Source organism: Aulostomus chinensis, chromosome 19, assembly GCF_037954235.1.
Source record: "Aulostomus chinensis isolate RoL2024-O1b breed Wild chromosome 19, RoL_Achi_v1.0, whole genome shotgun sequence".
Lineage (NCBI taxonomy): Eukaryota > Metazoa > Chordata > Actinopteri > Syngnathiformes > Aulostomidae > Aulostomus > Aulostomus chinensis.
The window spans coordinates 6,737,018-6,758,409 of NC_141338.1; the positions used below are offsets into that span (position 1 = coordinate 6,737,018).

At 40.6% G+C, this 21,392-nt stretch overlaps 1 protein-coding gene across 3 annotated transcripts in view; it reads right to left on the reverse strand.

The window, feature by feature from the left end:
* itga1 (integrin, alpha 1) overlaps window positions 1-21,392 on the reverse strand; it is a 68,213-nt gene that overhangs the window by 6,159 nt on the left and 40,662 nt on the right. For all 3 annotated transcript variants that reach the window (XM_086186679.1, XM_086186678.1, XM_086186677.1), the window contains 17 exons: window positions 20,676-20,785; window positions 16,391-16,479; window positions 15,145-15,259; window positions 14,191-14,318; window positions 13,382-13,530; window positions 12,544-12,694; window positions 11,516-11,690; window positions 11,272-11,345; window positions 9,314-9,461; window positions 7,883-8,025; window positions 6,369-6,512; window positions 5,998-6,249; window positions 5,783-5,913; window positions 5,020-5,189; window positions 3,854-4,005; window positions 1,617-1,727; window positions 141-217 (listed from right to left, as the gene is read on the reverse strand). In XM_086186679.1, coding sequence (XP_086042805.1) covers window positions 141-217; window positions 1,617-1,727; window positions 3,854-4,005; window positions 5,020-5,189; window positions 5,783-5,913; window positions 5,998-6,249; window positions 6,369-6,512; window positions 7,883-8,025; window positions 9,314-9,461; window positions 11,272-11,345; window positions 11,516-11,690; window positions 12,544-12,694; window positions 13,382-13,530; window positions 14,191-14,318; window positions 15,145-15,259; window positions 16,391-16,479; window positions 20,676-20,785 — 2,319 coding nt within the window. The remainder of the gene's footprint in view (window positions 1-140; window positions 218-1,616; window positions 1,728-3,853; window positions 4,006-5,019; window positions 5,190-5,782; window positions 5,914-5,997; window positions 6,250-6,368; window positions 6,513-7,882; window positions 8,026-9,313; window positions 9,462-11,271; window positions 11,346-11,515; window positions 11,691-12,543; window positions 12,695-13,381; window positions 13,531-14,190; window positions 14,319-15,144; window positions 15,260-16,390; window positions 16,480-20,675; window positions 20,786-21,392) is intronic.

Below are 21,392 nucleotides of genomic sequence, written 5' to 3' on the forward strand. Positions count from 1 at the left end.
CTAAATCTCATTAGGGAGGAGTCATTGCAGTCACGATGGACTTCCTGGAAGAACCAGTTTCCTCGTGGCTCAGTCTTTTCTTTCTTTTTTTTATTTTGTGATACATCAAGAGAAAAATATCATTTAAGGCAGTTTCTTACCTTTTTATACTAGGCTCTGCTATGAGAGAGAGGTCAGCGATGCACTTCTGATTGCCACCACAGTCCACTAATGGAATCTGCAAGATAGTCATGAAGTTAGAAAGTGAAACTCACACAAGGATATTTTTACTCACGCCAAAAAGCGAATGTGATTGGTATCATTTGTTTATCTGTTAGCATGATTATATAAAACCCCTTGGTGGAGGGGTGTAGCACGGGTCTTTCCTGGGTACAATGGGTTTGGCAGCAGTCGCCTTGGTAGAGGGTTGCATTCTTCTGTTGCTTTCTGCTATATTTTGACTTCCCAGGCCAGTCCCATGAAGGAGGAAACTCATTTGGGCCATTTATCAGTAGCCTTTTACATTCAGCCCCCCCAGTTTGTGACCTTAAGTGACTGTTGGAATATAATGAACTGGTGAATTGAGAGTTCCATAAACAATTTTGTGGGGAAAAAAAAAACACATTATAAAAGACACATCATGCACATATATTTTTCAGACTCAAGTATTTCTATGTCCTTTTTTAATTTCCTTATCATTATTATTATAAGTCTGGAGGGATGTTTACTGGCTCAACATGAGTTTAGGTGTCTAAACCGCCTCTATAGAAGAGGGCAGAGATTTAATAGAGAAAATAGGCTGCAGTTTTTTATTTGTTTGTTCTCTTAGTTAAAGGGTGGATTTATTTGACCTTCATTTCCTCCTCCCCCGTGTTCGTGGGTTACAATTTTATTGGTTCCCAATCTCAGTGTTCTCCCATTGGCCCAATGACATCAAGAGTCTTTTCTCCCAAGAATGGACTAGACAAGGATACTGTAAGCAGAACAATGTCAAAAGAAAAACTGCAGCGTCAGTTTGATGACTTCCCCTTTCCATCTGTGTCCCTTCTCTTCCTTTCAATAACAATAACAGGAGAAGAAGAACACTCATCAGTAAGCGCTCTGTGCATCACTGCTATGATTCTGACACCGACGGGAGTCAGGATGTGTCAAGGCTTATAAACACCTTACAAATGTTACTACTACTGGGTGTTTCCACACACCTGATAGGTCATCTAATTTAAATGTTGAGGCTACATTCCCATATAGAGAGGTTAGCATTTCCCCGTCTTTATCTGGCAACATCACTCATTACACCGATGATTTTGGAGCCCTCTTGTTAGAACAGCTATGCACGTGGGAGTGTGGGAAGCCTTTTCTGACTGCTAGTGTTGAGGGACTAATGCAGTCTTGAGGAAACACTGAGCGATGGCAGTCAGCTGCTGCAGATGCTAATGTAGTGGAACAGAAAAACGTCTGGAACCAGACAAGAAAACTCCACTTTCTGTTCCTGTATGCTAAAGGCCGACAGATGGAGGATGTTTAAGACGAGGTTCAAATCCTTCCTGTCTGTGACTCTAAATCTATTTGACGTTCCTTGGCAACTAATAGTTTCTGAACTGAGAGAGACCCTTGTAAGTGATATAAAACAGCCTTACTGTCTTATTAATAGATGTGGGAAGGTTTTCATCCAATACTGGGCCTTCGTCTTTATTAGCTAATCCAAACTCCAAAGACACCATGAGAGGGTCTCGGAAATCCAGTCGGGCCTGGTGAGGACAAGAGGGAAGGGGGTCACAGCAAGGAGAATGAGGAGACAGAGGGAATACAATTCAAGTTAGATAAGGAGTTAAAACATAAACCACCTGGATTGTTTTAAATATTTGCCTGATGGACTTCCTTTTTTAACCCCTGTTTTCCACCAAGCCAGTTTGAGGGCCAGTTCAGCTATGGCGCCTAATCTCAAATGAACTTTTTGCAATTCAGCAAACAGAAACAGCTCTCAACTACAGTGACAGCAACTATTCTCGATCATGAACCAAAAACCACTTGGATAAGAGGTTTTGAATTATTGGGACTAACTGTAACCCTTGGAATAACAAGTGTCCACCATTAAAAACCCAATTGCGGTATAATTTACAGGGTACAGTTTTCTGGTACCAGTCAGACTTTTCATACCAAATCCATGTCCATGCAACATGAGAAGCCCCTTGTTTAGCTATTTTCTCCCTGTTTTCTCTTGGGTCGAGTCTTGCTTATGTTCTGTGACATGATCACTCTTCTCCATGCTTGTTTGACTTTATGCAAATTTCCTGTCTGCACTGAAGAAATGCTAAGACGTCGTCTAAATGAGCAAACATATCACTGTCAGTAATGTGATTTACAGCACAATGAAATAAACAATCAAGAATAATAATGAAATAACAAAGGTTCTGTTTGTCTTGTATAGCTGGACGTGCAGCAGATACAGAGCAACTGCAGCGTTCACTTAAAGTCTGTCCGATAATTTTACCAGAATCAAATATTAACTCCACTTTAATCTCTGCTTTGGTCTCCACCAAGTCTTGACAAAAAGGGCTGTGGACTCCAGCTCCTGAAAATGAGGCTGATAGTGAACTAAAACAGCTGCAGGATGAGGAAAATAGGAACAATAAGAAAAGCCACCCCGGAAAAACTGTATCAAGCTGCACCACAATCTGAGCAGCCCCTCTCACATTACATGCAGTTGATAATTGCACATCTAATTCAAAAATATTGACAGCGGACGCTTTAAAATTATGTTAAAGAATCATTGTTACCTACGAAATATAATTAAGACCAGAAGGCAACTACACCAGTTTTACATTGCCGGTTTAAACCAGGTTACAACGACTCAAATAACCCCAGTAAATATAATTTGAGTGACATGTCTGTGTTGTATTTATTTGAATTGAATAAATATTGTAACTGATACTAATGTGGAACAGGAAATAGATCTTTTGAATGTAGCACTTGAAGGCCACTTCATTATCAATGGTTTAAATGGTTTGGAGGTGATTATAGAAACAGTAGAATCTCCAGCTGCACTCGCAGGATAATGAAAAACGTTACGACCAAGACTTTTCAACTTGGATATCATAGCAGTGATAAAAGCAAACTTGCCGTCATGATGTAAAACAAACTGGAGGCTTTTAATTGAGTATTTCAATGATTTGATTAATTAGAGACGCATGTCCCTATCAGGTCAAAGAATTGCTGTGATTTTTTTTCTTCTTCTGAATGGGCGCCTCCATCTTGGATAGTCACATGTTCTTTTTGTGTCTGGTTACATGTATCAGACACTTAATGGCATTTAGTTGGTTGTTATTTCTGAAAAAAAAGAGGCTGGTATACTAGAACAGAGCAGGTATTCATGCTGAACACACACAACAACAGCTGTTTCCACTGATTAGTTCCTCTTTCTCTTGCCTACAGGGGGCTCATCAAAGAAATCCACTGCTGTTGCTGGAACGAGAGACTGCACACACATGGCTCGAAATGTCACGGCGCAGAAAAACTTGAGGGTATTCAGTAGGTGGTGCAGTTGTAAAGTACAAACGTTCCTGCAGAGTGAGAAACAGTCTGGGATGTGTTTTTAGATAAATTCCTTGACCCGGAAGGTCATTTTAGCAGATTCTCTAAACTCTTTCTCTTTTTCTTATTCACTCTTTTGTTTTCTCATTCTTTCCGACCCTGCGGGTGCTTACAGATAATTTATCACTCAGAGCAACGCTGTGCTGGACTTGGCATGCTTTGATCAGGATGAGCCTGTGATCTGTGTTGTACTTAATACTCTGACTTGTGGGCTATAATTTTGGAGCTGATTCCTTGCAGGTAAGAAAGCCCCCGTCCACACCATAAAGATCAGAGTACTTGCCGACATTATGAAGACCTCTTCCGTACAATGTGCATCTCTGTCTTTGATGTAGATGCTCCTGGTGATCCGACGATCGCTTTTATTTTCCAGGTCAATAAAAGATGCTCTTGCTTTTGCACGCAGAGCATCCAGAGTCAAATCAAAGCGTATCTCTGCAAGAAGCAAGAGATACAGGGTCAAGCTTTCCATTAAAGCTGCAAGCAGAAATGACCAGGCCCTCATAATCCCACCACGGCAACACTATTCATGGAGGAAACACTGTTTTCACTATGTAGCATCAAGGAGCTTTTTCTGAACAAACGCAGCTCAAAAAATTACGTCATAGCTTGAAATTTTGGAAAAAGGCCAAGTGGCCGATTGGCACAAAATATATCCAAAGTGCACTTAATTCACACTAATACCTTGATTGCACTGCTCAGCAGCACTCAGTATTATCCTGCTTGTTAGTTTAATAAACAACTAAAGTCTCTTGGAACATTTGCTATCTGTTATGATGTCACATGTTTGCTTGTATGATGTGTTTTTGCTCTGTTTTCTACCCACTGCTCCAAACCAAATTTCCCCTAAAGGGATAATAAAAGTCTGAACTGAACTGAGCTTCAAAGTGGTAGAAAATAAATTGAAAAGAAACAGAAAAGCAGAGGTTCATGTCAATAGGAATGAAAGAGAACATGCAACATTTCCTGTGATACACTGATCCTTTATGACTTTTGCACATTTTAGATGATCGAAATTTGTTTGATAACATTTTTAAACATAAACCTCCAATTACTAAATAAACTACATGCGCAGTTTAATCCATATCCAGCCAGCAACACATTTAAAAAAATAGGTTTTTCATTAAGCACAATTTGCATAAGAGCGTCACCCAGTGGGCAACAGGAGACAAATTCTGCAATTGCACCCACCTACTGGGGGATTGGCATGCATTACAAATGAGCAGAGTTTTGTTGTTGGCATAACTGGCAACACTTCTTGTTTTTCCTGAATTCTATAGGAAGTTGTTGTTAGCAGTAAGTTATTTTTTGCAAGAACGACAGTTCATTTAATAACTTCATGTAATGCGAGTCCAAATATCGCACAAGCAACATTTCACTTAGGTTACAGAATCTGGCCTGGTGCACCAGTTGGTGATCAACGTTAAGGTAGGATGTTGCGGGGCTCACCTGCTCCTGAGTTTAAGTCCTGCTTGTCAGATTTGACGTTGTAGGCGAGACACACCATAGTTTTCACACACACAGATTTGCGCCCCCCGTGTTCACAGAGAGACTGCTGCAGATTGATTTTCTCAGTATCAAAAGTCATGTTGGCTCGGAGCTCTGCAACATCTCTTGACCTAATAAAACCACAAAAACATACCAACATCGAGTTGTAATTCCAGTTGTCATTGGTGCATTATGTTTGCAAGCATGTCTCAGAGGAGGGAATAAATACATTTTGAGAATAACATTTGGCCTCAGTTCTTTCTATCTAAACACTGCGCTCTCTGAAACAGTGTGAACAGTCAAGGGAAGACCTCTGGCTGCTGCCAAATCCCATTTAAACTTTAAGCCTCTTGGGAGATGGAGTTTTCACACAGCTAAGCTGAGCCTCTGCCAGTAGAAACTGTGGGAGAAGGTCTGCCTGGGAAGTTAAATCATGGTGTGAGCTTATGTTTCAAAAACTTGTGGGCTGAAGTTTGTAGGCTAGCCTCCAACAGTGGAGTATGTAGCCGTGGGTTTTCAAAAGATCATTAGGAAGTTGTTGGTCTCAAGCCTACAACCCCACTGGGACCTGCACAGCTGTCTAAACCGGCCTAAAACAATGTAAACGGACATGTATGATGAGGTCTGAAGGATACAAGGCCTGCTGCTGCTGCTGGTAACCATTCAAGAGGAATGTGTAGACTCAAGAGTGGGTGTTTCTATACGAGGATGGGCCATGTCTCACCAGAACAATGAAGCCCCTCCCAGACCTCCTATAGTAACATCTGTAATTCCATCTCCATTGAGATCCATGACTCCATGTATGGACTGACCAAAGAATTTCATCTTATCTCCATCCCCACCTGCTGGGATATGCTGAAGAGACAAAGCAGAACCATGTTTGTCTGAATAAGTAGTTATAGTTCATTGAAAGGTCTCTGAGTGGCAGTCTGATCTCACCTGTACAAATTTCTCCTTCAATGACGTCTTATCGCCATGATAGATGTAGACGGCACCCCTGTGGTCATTCTCCAATGGAGCACCGATAGCGACATCATTAAACCCATCCAGGTTGAGATCTGAAACAGCTGCAATAGCTGTACCGAACCGAGCGCCACATGGTTCATTTTTATTAGTGCAGCTGGTTGAGTGGGCGATGCAGCAAGACTGATTGACAGGCTTTAATGTGAACTCATACTCAAAATGGCCGTCCTGGAAATAGGGGACAACAACAGATAGACAGAGATTATCACCACATGCATCATCAGAATCCTCTCAGTGTATGTCTGTGAAGGTGTGACTCAAGCTCTGTCATCAAACATCTCCGGTACCTGGTTGAGTTTGTAAACATAGACTTGACCCTGCTCGTCTCTGTCTGTGCCCATGTACATCGGTGCACCGACCAATAGGAGGTCAGTGTAGGAGTCCCCATCCACATCAACAGTCTGCAGGACACTGCCGAAGTAAGAACCAATCTGTGTATAGTGGTCAGAAATCACTATCAGTGTTGACTCTTGATGTACACACATGGACTCATCTGAATCTACTGATTTTATTCAATAAAAATCATATCAAATGAATAGACTTTTTTACCCTCCTAATCCTATATGCAAAATTCACCCCACCGATCTGTCCTAGTTGTTGCTGCGCCCCCTCTGTTGCTCTGGGGTTGCACTGTAGACAACCACATGCTTCTGCTGTCTCATGTGGGGTTGTGTGCCCCATCTTTCACCTGATAGCTTCTACCAGGGGTATGTCGCTCGTGGGAGGATCATGCTATCCCCCCATTCCCCTCTGCCCTAAATAGATGCCCTGACCGACCAGAGGAGGCACTAGTGCAACAGTCCCTTGTTGGTCACCAACAAGGTCACTGCTTCACTACTAGAGTGCCAAAACTTAAGACTCCAAGGATGAAAAGTGTTTTTTCAACTGTAGCCATGGCCAAAATGGTTGATCGTGATAGAGATGGAGGAATTACAATGGTGACAACAGTACGACCAGCAAGCATATTTGGCTACAACTAGCATACAGGCGTGTGTGTTTCTGCAACTGGCAGACTGATTGTCATTATCAGTGTCTGAGAGCATCTTTGAAAGGATCCCTACTGAGACAGATGGCCAACATGTAACTGAAATCCCTCAGGAATCTTGTGTTCTTCCTTTTTTTCTTAGTTTCCCATGATCCAGTCTGGTCTGGTCTGGCTGTCTCTTCCTGTTTATTTTGGGTTCATTAGAGAACATCAGGGTGCTAAGTTGTGCTACATCCCAGTTCTTGTCACTGCTAGACTAATGCAGATCACCAATATAATAACACTTTTTATGGTCCTTCTCTGTGGGCATCAGATCACTGCACCCACTGAAACACCACCAGTTTCACAAGCTCCACTTTGACTGGCTCTACTAAATATAGATGGTTGTCACATTAAAATAACCTTATCCACATCAAAATCGGAGAAATATTCATCCGTGACTTTTAAATTATATGCAGCAGTCCCTCGAGGTCACAGGCAAGTACATGCTCCACTTTAATAAGTTTCCGAATGACATCTCATGTAAACAAACTACAACTCTCCCTCCAGAAGCATGGTGCATAAAGTGAAAGTGAAACTTCAACAGACGATCCTTTAAACGATGTAGTCAAAAACAAGCACAGTTGTCAAATAACATTATTTTGCAGCTATTTCATAGCATTCCCACTCACTGTTATTGAAACCATCCCAATCTCACAGGTTTTTACAGTGAGCCCACATGAAGAGAAAGACATAAAACTTTTGTTATCTTTCTATAAATAAGCGTCATCATTTACGGTGATGGAAGCAGAGAGGCGCAGTAGAGCAGACGCTAACCTGTTCTCCTTTCAGTATTTGTGAGACAACAATCTTCTCCTTCTCCAGGCGATAGATAACAACACGGCCAGTGTGGTTGTAGCGTGGCGCACCTGAGATGTATAGCTCTCCATCTGGGGTGGATGCTGACTGAACATCATAACCTGCGGGGGAAGCACTCCGTATTACGTTATGGCATAATCAAGGACGCGTGAACACATTTACACACTTCATCACATCATTTGAAAACACTTGCTTTGTGAGATAATTTTAACTGCTTCTGCAGCTGACTGTTTACATCCCTCTGTTCAGAGGGAAACAATTAAACACCACTGGAACAGGCAGGACAATGCACGCACATACTCACACACAAAGACACGAAGGCATGTCTGCAGATGGACCATTATGAGCGTGTGCCAACAGCTGAGTTTACAGAACATGAACCTGGACCCAGCAGCGCTCTTCATAATGACATGATGATTAAATAGCTTGATATTAAGATTCTGTGGTTGCTCTACAGGCCATAAAAGGCATCAGGATGGAGAGGACAGACTGTGTATATGTGACACACACACAGAGGCATCTACTGTCGAAGTTAGACAGCAACTTTCCTTCCTGAAACGGAACATCAACAGAAAATTTCCCTTGATCTCTCGAAAGATCTTGCTCCAAACACACCGAGCAATTGTTTTAAAAATAGTCAAATTGATGATGGAGGTCAAACCACAGCTACGATAGCAACCACAGTGGCCAACGACAGCTTTGTTATCACTTTCAGAGTGACAGAAAGTGGATCAACATCCATTCCTAATTTCCAAGGAGCCACGTTCAACACAGGCAGCATGGGGGTGCTGTGGGTTCCCCCCCACCCACAGGTAGGTGGATCTGTGACTCTAAATTGTGTGGCTGAGAGAGTGAATGTTGGTTTGTCTCAATACATCAGCCTTGTGCTGGACTGGCGACATCTCCAGGGTGTAGCCCACCGCTCACCTAATGGCAGCAGGGATTGGAAAACCCGAGTAGAATAAGCAGTCTAGACAATGAATGAACGTTCATTATGGTAGTTGACTCATCAGTGAGTTTCCCACATCCATCACCAGCCAGCTTGTCATGGTGGAGGGTACCTATTCGGCTGAAAATCAAAATCGAGTTTCATTTTCAGAAAACAGCTGAAGAGTAACCACAGTGCTCTGCGTCTTTCAGCACCAGAGAAGGGAGAAGAGAGAACAGCTGTGCACACAGCTGGAGCGAGCAGCATGTGCAAGGCGCCACTGTTCACAGAACATGATCGCTGATCAGCGACGATGCTCACGTCGTTATCTTTCTCGCCGTGAACGGCACTTTGAAGGGAAACACTCTGAAGTCAGACAGATGCACATTCATATATGAAAAAGGCTTCAGTCTGTGTATTCCAGCTCCCCACAGATGTTTTTGCTTAAGACGTCAACTCACCGAGATAGCCCGCCAGTCCTTCATACCCCGCCTCGATTTCTGAGTCATAGAAATCAGTCTTCTTTGGAACGACTGTTCCTCCAGAGATATGCATAACCACAGTCCCATTCCAGTCATAAGCTCCCACAGCTCCTAGTAACATGCCTCCCTAAGAGAGAGTTGACATCATTAACATCAAGTTGAGAGCGCAGCATTTGTTTGTGAGTGAGGGACTGTAGTCCGAAAAAGTGATAAAACAAAAGTAAGGTAATCCAAAAAAAAAAAATTGCTATAAAGTCAAAATCTGACTAATGACAAAATATATCCTAAGTGAAAGTGAAACATCTGTGCACTGGAGTAAAATGTACTATATCTGCTCAAAATCATAGTGCAGAGGAAGTATCAGTTTGTATAATACCTTGAAACAGAACTTGAGTACTTAAATAAACATACTATTATGTTTTTTCATTGTTTAAAATCGTGAATGATGGAATTATCAGAATTGGGTGCTTGGTCTTTTCCTGGCAATTTGATGTCACATTGTCCTCAAAAAACTGTTTGTATTTTAAACATGATTCAATCAGATTGAATTGTTCCAATTGTTGTTGTCTTGTACTCCTTAATTGCAATCCTAAATATAACCAATATTTTTCTTTTGTGCAGGAAACAGCGTTAGCAATAGGAAGGGGAGGGATCAGGCAGGACACAACATGAATCCTTTGTCACAATGAACTATGTCAAGAGGCTTTTTCCCGCTACTGACGGATATAACAAGGTGGTGAACAGAGAAATAACTTAACTTGTGTTAAATAGAATGAGCTGCAGAGGTACAATGATAAGAGGAGGGGATAAACATGAGCGGAGGCATCAGGGCAAAGCCTGTTTTTAAATAGACAAAGGAAATACCGTAACTAATGATTAAATTCAAGAGGCACGTGTAGCTGCAAAAGCAGGCATGCTGTTTTTAAAGTCATGAACAACCATCTGATTCAACCACCCACTCAGTCTCTCGTGCTGTTCATGCCTCGTGCTATCATGTACACTCTCTTGCAACCAGACAAAACAGCATCAGTCTGCAGCAGAGAGGACAGAGGGTCTGTGTCTGGAAACCTCTACTGACCGAGGTGAATCACCAAAGGCTTGAAGATGCACCAGAAATAACACTGAGGCATTGTGTCTGGACCAGTTCATCAGTGGAGAAGTTTACACACAAGATTCATTTTAAAGCAAACACCAACAGCTACTAGATGTGGACATCATGAAACACCCATGTAGACCTCACAAACTGGATAGATATTCAGATCCATCGCAAAATAGTAATTGAATTAATTATATTAATTTTAATTAAATAATTACAAAGCACGTAGGTTATTGATAAATTTACTGTATATATATTTGTAAAACATACATTTTTAAGAAAATCAGGCTGATATTTTTTGCATAACCCCACCGATAAATGAGCATTCTGAGAACGGAGACCCTCACCAACTGCAGAAAACAAAACAAGTTTGGTTTTTTTCCGCTATGGTTAATGAACTGGGCTCCACGTTTATTGGGATTTCCCTTGGCTAATGTTATACCCGTCCACCCAGTTCAGTTAAAAAAAAAAAAAAAGCCAGGCAGTTTTTGTATAATCCTCCCAACAGATGGACAAATAAACTGCAAAGTATGAGCCATGTTTGGCTCTTCTTTTTCAACAGTCCGCACATGTCACTGACCATGGAAACAAGCGCCACATTGCTGAGTTATTCTGGGAGTAAAATGACTAACTTTCTTGGCTTAATAAATGTCATTATTTTTGTGGAGCGGTCTAACATGCATCGGGCTCATCCAAGGGCAAACGTAATACTAGCCTCTTAATTTAGACCAGTCTTTGTGAAACCAGCTCCGGGTCTAGTTCAGTGATTTTTTCACTAACAGACATCCTACATCTAATATTAGGGTATTCATCTGTGATAAATAGTTGGATGAAGACTTACTTCAGAGCTATGTGCACTAAACCCAGCTTGAGACATTTCCATGCCAAAGGAGGAGGTGAAATTGCCAGTTGTAGCTGAGGAAGACAAAGTTCATTTTAACTACAATGAGTAGTATAACATGTTCCAGTACGTTGTCACGTGCAGTGGAAAACTATTAAACATACAGAGTCACTTTACAAAAAGACCTTTCAAAATTTGGCAAAAGTTGTTTGGTTTTTGATTCATTTTATTTTACTTTGCATACCTTCCAAGGCAAAAATCTTGTTTCCTAGGGTGTCCACAATGGTCAACAACGCCACTTCATCGGAGACGTTGAAGAAGTGGTCTCTCAGAGGCTGACTGGAGATGGATTCAATCTCCTTGATAAACTTTTGCACTTCTTCTGCACTTTTGTTCTGGCGATTATAGTCTCCCAAAACCTGGAAACGAGATAAACTGAATAAAGTAACTTTTTTTTGGAAACATTACAATTGACAGGATTTACATGACAAAATTACCATATTTCTCATGCCTGTAAAGCCTAGTGTTGTCCTACTTCAGATTTTTTTGTGATTGAGCGGGCAGTTAGCTTAGCGTAGCATAAAGACTGATCATGGGAAACAGCTGGCTGGGCTCGGTCCAACTGTCAGAGAAAAATTGGCTCACCAATGCCTCTAAACTTTTTAATACATCCTTTTGGTTATTTTGTGCACACACACACACACACTCAAAATCAAGAATAACATTTTGTGGGTTGACATTTGGCTTTATTCCTTTTCCCTCATTCTCTTTTTTTTTTGTTTTCAAACCAAGCTAAGCTAACATGCTAGTAGCTAAGTAGCTGTAGGCCAATCTGATAAATTCAAGACGACTTTGGGCTGAGGCCATTGGTGTTCTTCTCATCAGTGAGGGTAAAAAGGATTATTTCCCAACTTTTACTGCTAATTTAACATTACAGTCACTAAATAGCTGATTTATGACCTTAATATCCCCCCAAAATAAAACAATTGTTAAGAAAGATGTTTGACTTTTTATTTTTTTTAATTAACACTTTACGCAATTAACTGATGAGGTGACTGAAACGATTTTCATACTGCACAGTCACAACAGTCAGAGAAACAAATTCATTTTTATATAGTATAATCTGCAGACTCCAACTACCATACTGATCTCATACAATAATCGCGTTTGGATTTATTATCATGTTAAACATACAACTTAGCTTGCTTATTCCGATGAGAAACCACGGTCATCTTAACCTCTGAAAAGGATATGAAAGGGGTTTGTACCTACAGCAATGCCAAACCTCTCGATGCCATCTTTGTCACAGCTGTCGATGACTGGTTTTAGGTTATGGAAGTCATGTGACTCTCCGTCAGTCACAATCACCATGACCTTCTTTGCCTCTGGTCGTGCACCACGCTCGGGCATGAAGGCCTCCTTCCTGATTGGCAGAAATGGATATTATCTTTTAATACGTGACTTGTTACCTAAATAACTCCAGTTTGACCAGCTCTGTGCTTAATCTGGTCAAACTGCTGTTATTTTTTTTTTAATTTTTGACCTTTCTTCTTGAGCACAAAATGCACATGTAGCAGCCTTCAAGCCTCGGATCTCATTTCTTTATTTGTAATTCATACTTAACTCTTAGGCAGAGGTGTTGTCTGCGTGATACACAGGACCACGCAGGATTCACATGCTTCAAAAGCTCCAGGTCAGACAGAATTTTCACATGAACTCCTCGTGTAGAAACTTGCCATGTGGAATTGAGTTTCATCATTTGAATATATACACTATAGCCAGTGTTCCGGATGGCCTCCACTGTGTATACAATGCATGTTGAGTGTGTGTTGGTATTTACAGGAGTGGAGGAACTCATCAGAGTTTACCTACCTACTGCACTGAGGTTCAAAGTTGATTAAATGTGTATCAGTAATGATGACTTCATTTGGTTGGTATTAAAAATATTGAGTTTGGACCTATTGGGAACTTCTGCAAAAGTTTGAACCACTAAATTTCCACAGCTGGGTGTGTTTGGAATTTGCCCAAGTTTAGGAAAATCCAGCTGAAATCAGACTACAACATTGTGACCCACCGCCACACCTGAATGTGAGGGGGGGCCAATGAGTACCTGGCAGTGTCAATTCCCAGGAAAGTCATCGTCTTGAAGCCGGTCTGCTGAGGAAGCTCTTCGACAAATTTCAACAGATCGGGGGTGTTGTCAAACTGGCTCAGGTTGACACGGTGAGTCACGGTCTCACCATAGGACACTATACCCACCTGAAAAGAACAAAGAGACATTTTCCTTGTTAACATAATCCAACATTTAATTTATTTTTTAAGTTCTTCTCTTTACGGCTGCCCAATCCCAGACAGTCTGCAGAGGATGTGGTTGTGGGGTTGATATGACACAATGTTCTTTATACTGAAGGCAGAGGACTTCAACAGCCATGGAAGATGTGACTTACAGTAAGAAGACTTTCCAGAGTTTCTCTCTGGAAAACTCCACGTGCTCCAGACCAGATCAATGTAACCATAATAGAACTAACCACCAATTCACGGAGCGAAGTGGATAGAAATATACTGAAGGTATAACTTGCTCAGAGAGAAAGAGAGAGAGAGAGAGAGAGAGAGAGAGAGAAGAGAGAGAACAGCTTTAAGGCTTTACTAAAAGGTCAAAATATCTTTGGTTCATAAAATCTGCTTTATGATCCACATCCTACAGTTATCCTTACTGTTGCAAAATTCCACAAAAGATGAAGTCTTCAAAGTAAATAGAATATGAAAAAGAAAGTTGGCAGCAAACGGTCTTTCATCCACCCTTTTCTATACCCCATCTAGTGACTCATCTATTTATTGACATCTATGAGAGAAGCTGCTGCTCTGCCCAAAGAGACAAAAAGACAGGAGTTAACATTGTAGGAAACAAATGCCACTGACCTGAGAGAGTTTAGGCCCAATCTCAATTTTCTCAATGAAGCGCTTTAGGAAATCAATAATGCTGGTCCAGGGGTAGATACTGTTAGACCCATCCAGAACCATTACAATGTCCAGCTCCTTTGCACACTCTGCAACAAAGTCAAATGTTTATTACAAAGTATGTTTAGGGGTTACACTTATGTTTCCTTTCTGTAAAAAAATGCTAGATACATGCAAACGGTTTTTCAAAGATTGTGATTTCTACAATTAAAAAAACAACTCTGATTGGCTAAACATGGATTTTTGTAAAGTGAATCAGGACTCCTGTATTGTATCAAGACGTGAAAAAAATCTAATTTTGAAGGACACATCCTTCCTAAAATCAGAAAAAAAAGAGAACAAATAAAAACTTCCTGTTTACTTGCCCTGAGGGCAGATAAAACAATTTTAACAATGCAGAGGAAATTGGATTAAAAAAAAATCAAATTTTTTGCATTGGGGAGGTTGTTTTTCCTAAATCCAGAGAGTCCTAATATATATTGACATGGAAAAAAAACAAACCAAAGGGATCATTTTATGTCTGTTGTGGGTCTCTATGTGATGAGTCGGAATATGCACGTTTGTTTTTGTTAAACGAATAGCAGAGAAAATTATACAGAGAGAATCCACGTAAGAAATGTAGGAGAAAAAAATACAGCCGTTGTTCTTTGTGGGCTGTTTCCTTTCACGGAAACAGAATGCGGGGCCAGTAAACTGCCTCCTAACTTGGTCATACAACACAGCAGAAGGGCTGGGCCGGGCCAGAGAGCAATGGGGTTGCAGACAAGTTTACATTAAGAAGAATGCTCTTATCTTCCTCTTCACTTTGGGAGTTTGATGTCAGGGTTTTGGGTGTTACTGCTGTGAGGAGGAGATTACAATCTTGAGCAGACGCTGTCACGTCCTGTGTCTGTCTTATTTTGGCGGGCTAGGTACCTTGCACAGCTGGTGCCACGGAGTTGAGAATCTGGAAGGAAGAGCTGACATTCGCACAAACTCCTGAGATGTACTGCTGCTGACCACAAATGTAGCCATACTGAGGACCACACGCCTGTGGAGACACAAGTACATAAACAAAACAGAGACTCCAGTTGCTTGACTAAGTGAAACTTACAGGCTATGAATGGTTAGCTTTCCACCAGTATGAGGTCACAGGGGAGAGGAGGTTCTGGGCTACTGAACAGAGAAACCAAGAGGAAAGAACTACTCAAACTGGGGATTACTTCAAGACTATTAAAAACCACCACTGATCCCTTGAGACTAAACTTCTCAAGAGAGAAATACAGAGGAGGGAATCAGGAACATTATGACAATCACAGACAATAACTGGAAAATCGGACAACATCTATTAATAATTTGGAGTCCCGAGATTTCCCTACACGCTTTACAAAACTGTTGCTTTCTTTTAATTGGAAGGAATACAGAAGTTGTGTCAATAAAACAGAAACAGGGTTTTTCTGAATTCAAACTCAAGCAGTTCCTAAACATTTACAACTGAAAAAAATCTACATGGATCAAATTGTCTTCATGTGGTAGTTTTTAATTAATTCTCCTTTACTCCATGTCTGAAGACTTCAGCCAAAGCCAATGTATGATAAATAAAAAATTGTCACAATGTTAAACGGATCTGTACCAAAATGTAATGGTTTCTTCCATGGCACACGCTACACCCCTCCCCTAAGTTTAGTAAAAGTATCTCCCACATAGTTTTTGTTTAATCTTGCAAACAGATAATAAGTAACTCCACGGATCGTATAACCTGTGTGGAGGAGGTGTTACTGTAAGTACTTGCGTAAATTTGTTTACCAACTACTTGTCAGTTTTGTGTTCCATAATTTTCACTCAATGCAAATCAAGCAGTCATATAGCAGTAAAGTTTTACTGGAGCTCATAACCATAAAAACTGATGGGTCTCGTCATTTGCTACATACTTCTGCATTTCCTCAGTTGATTCATTTCTACAGTTGATTCACAGCATCCTGTTACATTCCCAGGACATGGAGCCTCACTGGGAAACAGGGTGGGTCAAGACTTCTGGTTCCAGAGCTGAGCACAAAGGTCTAGTACACTCAAACTGCCCAGTTTCTTAATGAAAATAACAACAAACTTCACTCTTTGTTGGTTTATGGTATGGAAAATGGTGAGCACTTTCATGTATCATAAAGAGCAACCCGGCTCTTACCAGAAAACCTCCACTGGGATTGGTCACAAGCGTGGTTCCCATGGTCATGTTCTCCTTGACTTCACGTAGGTTGGGAACTGTTGTGTTTTCTGAGGAGAATAAGGGTGAATAAACAGAGTGAGACAAACAGAGAGCAGTACAGAGGAAGAGCAGCTGGACAAATTCCTCGACTGCTTTTTCCCATAGGAAGAGAGAGATGCTCAGGCTCCTTCTATCCGTACATCTACCCTGAGATGTAATGAGCACTTACTTGGTTAAATATAGGACACTGACCCTCAGCGTGTAGCTTGCTACAGGATAAACAGCTAGAAAGGAAACATTCTGCTGCTGAACATCCCAGATGACTCAATTAGCTAATCACAACATGTGGCTAAAATTAGCCAAAACACTATTGCTTCAACATGGAGGCACTTGGATCTGCTCACATATTCTCACAGTAAGTAAAGCAATGGGTGTGACTCAGTTAAGTCCCATGCCATTTCAATTTTGAATCGGATTCTCAGCCAGTTAAGAATCTGGTATGCGTTCTCCTACAAACAGACTGCAGCAGACCTGGTAGTGGTTAGAACACACTCAAAAATGGAGGTACAAGACAAAAAAACGGTTCTGTACTCATGCCTTGTTTCCACATACAGATGTTTAGATGCCCATAGAAGATTAAAAAAAAAAAAAACATCTGGCATTTAATTGTTTGTTTTTTTTTCACCTAAATTGGTGACATATCAACACAGAATACTTCAGAGATAGCAAAAGCTGTTATTCAACTTACTGGTAGCCTCTTAGCTTGTATCTAACACACTGTCCACAGTCCATCTGAACTAAATGGCAAAAGTTCAACTTGTTCAACATACACAAAGAAAATATTGGATGGAAAAAAAGGAGGAGCTTTACTAAAAAAACGGAGATCGCAGGGCGTTCCACTGGGAATGAATGGACTGAAATGGAAGTGTATTAATGGATTTATAAGTCCCAAGCATCCATATATGGGAGCAAGGCACTACATTTTTGAAAATGTTCCATCACAAGTATAATATTGGTCTTTCAGTGGCATGAAGTGTGACTTTTTGTAGAATAGAAACAGTATAAGGTGGTTTAAAACTCATTGAAGGGCACACAATTGTCTCACAAAAGGTTCAGCGCCTCGTGACAGACGTTTGTGCCCTTTTATAAAAACACTAGTACTTCTATTTTAGAGATGAGAACTGAAGCTTTATTCTTTCTCTGAGTGGATTAAAATCTATTTGGTTCATTATGGTGAGAATTGATAATGTTCAATTTATTCTAAAAACAATTTATTTTTGTTACAGATATCTCCCCTACTCCGCAGTCAACTCCCTAGTGAGAGCAAGTTGCTTAAGAAGCTTCTTTTTTGATTTTCTGGACTGTCTGATCAAATAAGTAGCAGCAACTCATGATAAATACACAAGGGACTGAAAGCAGCTTTGTGGCGAAACAGGAGAATAAACACTCTGTCGGCAGTGAACTGTGAGTCCAGATAACAACCAGAACGAATCAGCTCCTGGTGTGGATGAACCCTTGAAATACAAAGGAAGTTCCGCTGATGTTGGGAAAAGCATTTTAACACCCAGTAGATATTTTTCTTTTACCGGGATGTTTCACGTAATAATAACCAGGGTCAGTGGAGGATAGGGAAATATCATATGTAGCATTGTATTTACATCAAACCCTTAAATCACACATAACATACATAACCATTATGAGTATTTCAGCATCTAAGAGATTACAACAGAAAACTTCCTCCAAGGTTATGACTGCAGACTGCAATTCTGAAGTTTTTGGATTCTGTTTGTATACAATTTTATTTTGAAAAAAAAATTAGTAAGCCACAGTCCAGGCTGTTAGACTGCTTAATCACAGCAGTGTAGTTCTAGCATAACCACCATTCAATTTTATTGTTCGGATGGAACTGTTATAAAAAAATGACACAACACAACAACCACCACAGTTTAACTCCACTCATTATGGTCTGGCATCTCTCTCTGCTGTGCTGGAATAGTGCGACATGGCTCAGACAGATCTGGCAACGAGAGACTGGGGTGTTGTCTGTGGCCGTAGACTGCAATCACTCTGCAGGGACCAGACTTCGAGGTGACTGACAGGCTCTTGGCTTCAATGAAAAATCAATATGAACATTTGCTGTTGGCTCATCATTGGGTTTTTGCTTTTTGTTTGTCAGAATCTTCAACTTAAATTTCCTCAAAAATTGGTTTCTGAATAAATTCAAGCAAGGAAGTAGCTCATGCAGCTATGGCGAGTTTCTTTAAATCCAAAATACACTCTTTTTGTTTTTGTCATCATGTTAACTACACCCAGTTGTTTGCAGAGTGTCTTGGCTCAGCTGTAAACTTGTCTCTATCACATTTAAGTCAGGGGCCGTGAGTCATTTAAGATGAAAACAAATACAATGCTCCCCAATGAAGAGTGGTGGAGTTATTCTAATTATTTTTAGCACTTACAGGCTAAATTTAGCAACAGCACAGTTGGTACTGATCAGTAACTGAGCATTAGTCTGAATAGTCCAAACAGTAAAGCTCAGCTCTCCTGTCTCCATAAACAAATAGAGGACTCACTGACTGCTTATCAGTGGGTATTCCAGAAAGTATCGGTGAACTTAGCCTGGTATAAACTCAGACATTATTAGTTTTCAGATCCAGAACGGCTTATCTGGTTTTCTAGAGTTCAACCAACTCAGAGTGTGTTCAGTCTGGGTTAAGCTTGTGCAGAGATGATCACAAGTCTTTTGCTACAAGTCCAAGTCAAGTCTCAGACGCAAGTTTTGGTCTCTGGCTTGTGGATTGCGAATGAAAAAGCCGTTATGTATGCAGCTCTGACTTTACGGTTTACCATGATAATAAGAGATTAGGCAAAGACTCAATTGATCAACCATTTCATTCAGTACCATCCTTTAATTCACCGTTTATCAGACAGAATCAAAGCCATGACAACTGAAAATAATTTATTAAACCTCAATTTGACTGGGACAACACAATACACACGAAAAAACGGTGTTTGCCGCCCCTGATACGCCAGGGATTTCAGCAGGAAGCAGCGGTGAAGGCGGAAAGCCTCTATCTCCCTCCTCTCCGAATCTACAGACCTCCTAAATCAGATGAACCCTTCTTTTGAAGAACTGAGGATCCATTAGTCTAGACCCCTCAACCAGAGCTAGAGGACCCAAAGGCTTCTACTGCTAGGCTAGTGAGGAAAGAATTATCTGAAGAACCAGGGGCCAGGAGCTGGAAATGGAAAAATTGGTGATTTAAACAATATTTAAACAATTTTCAGTAGGTTTTAATTATTTTACATTTCGGCTCAGCAGCATGCAGTGACGTTATACCTATTTATATGCTGAAAAACAGTAAAATTGGGCATCTCTTTTAAATACAGTTTAAACTTCATTCTGCAGTGGTGTCACAATCCTGCTCACTCAGAAATATTAACGTGTTAGAAGCCCTGTGCGTCAGCGCGATGAATCGCTTCATTTCTGCTATCAATATCCATTGATTTTATGTCTTAAGCTATTAAGATGACATATTATATGAGCTGTTCTAGCTTGACAACTGCACACAGACTGACAGTCACAGTGTTGGAAGGAATAACGTCTGCTCGTAAAAAAGGACGTGTCAAGATTCCTATCTGATCTGAGGGGGACTTCAGGCTGTTTAAATTGTAAGCATTTGTCAAAGCTAATTTTAGGTAGTATTGAGAAACACACTAATATCCACTTGGGATTCTGATTCCAACATCAAAACTCTGCTAATTAATGTGCTAAGATATGAGCTTTGACATGTATTGAATGAATGAGGAAATGAAGCAGACTGTCTGGCTCTGTAAGAGGAAAGAGAGAGAGGGAGGGAGAGAGAGAGAGAGAGAGCGAGAGAGAGAGAGAGAGAGAGAGAGAGAGAGAGAGAGAGAGAGGGAAAAACTCTGACTTTTTTAACACAGAGTGACACACAGTTTCTGGAACTGAAAGCCCAGAGTTTCCCTCATCGCAGGGTTAACAACGGTTTTACAAAACTCACTTTCTGGAATAGCCTTTGGGAGCTATACTGTGTTTATCTGTTAAATTGAGAAATAATTATGGAGGGATGAAACCATAAATCCTTGTTTTTTTCACTGTTTCCTATTCTGACACGCCTCACTTCCCAGATACACAGTGAAGTTACACACATAGTACAGGATATGTCCTCACTCGTGCATGAACATACTCTACAAACACACACACGTGCGCGCACAGGCTTTTGCACACAAACTGTATTCTTACTTGGCAGATCCAGTTTGACACATGTGTTGTTCCCTCTCCCCACAGGACATTTGTAGACATCTCCTGTCCGTTTAGCTGGCTGGCCCGACAACGGAGATCCAATCAGAACCCTGAAAAAATTTAAAACAGATGGGATTAATTGGAAGAACGACAGCCAACAACCACACAACAGTATCACAGTTTTATAGATGTGATAACAAACATAATTAAAAAAAATATTGCCAAAATTAAGGTTTGGCAGGGTGGAAGTGGTTCGGTCTTAAGCCCACAACAATTTCGATTTGCCTTAATTATACTTATGTAGTTAAATTGAACATACCAGCAGCTGATTGAGCTGTAAAAAGGCTTGTAAATTAATAAATTGCTGAAAATTGTAAATGAAATTGCTCAGGATTTAAAACTAGACAACAATTGCGGCTGTATGCCTGATTGTACCTGTGACCTCTGCCTACCCAAATCTCACAGTTTATCCTCAAATCCTAAACGACATTCATGCCAAATTTGAAGAAATTCCCTCAAGGTGTTCTTAGGTAGATATAGCTAGAGATATACATATAGATATATACATAAATAGATATACATATATAATTACAGATATAGGTGTAGCTAGATATGGATAGCATTCCTGAGATCAGGATATTCAGGCACACTGCCTCCCTCAAACCTGCCAATATAAAGGAATTAAAAGCCCTTATTACTTTTTAATTTTCACACAAA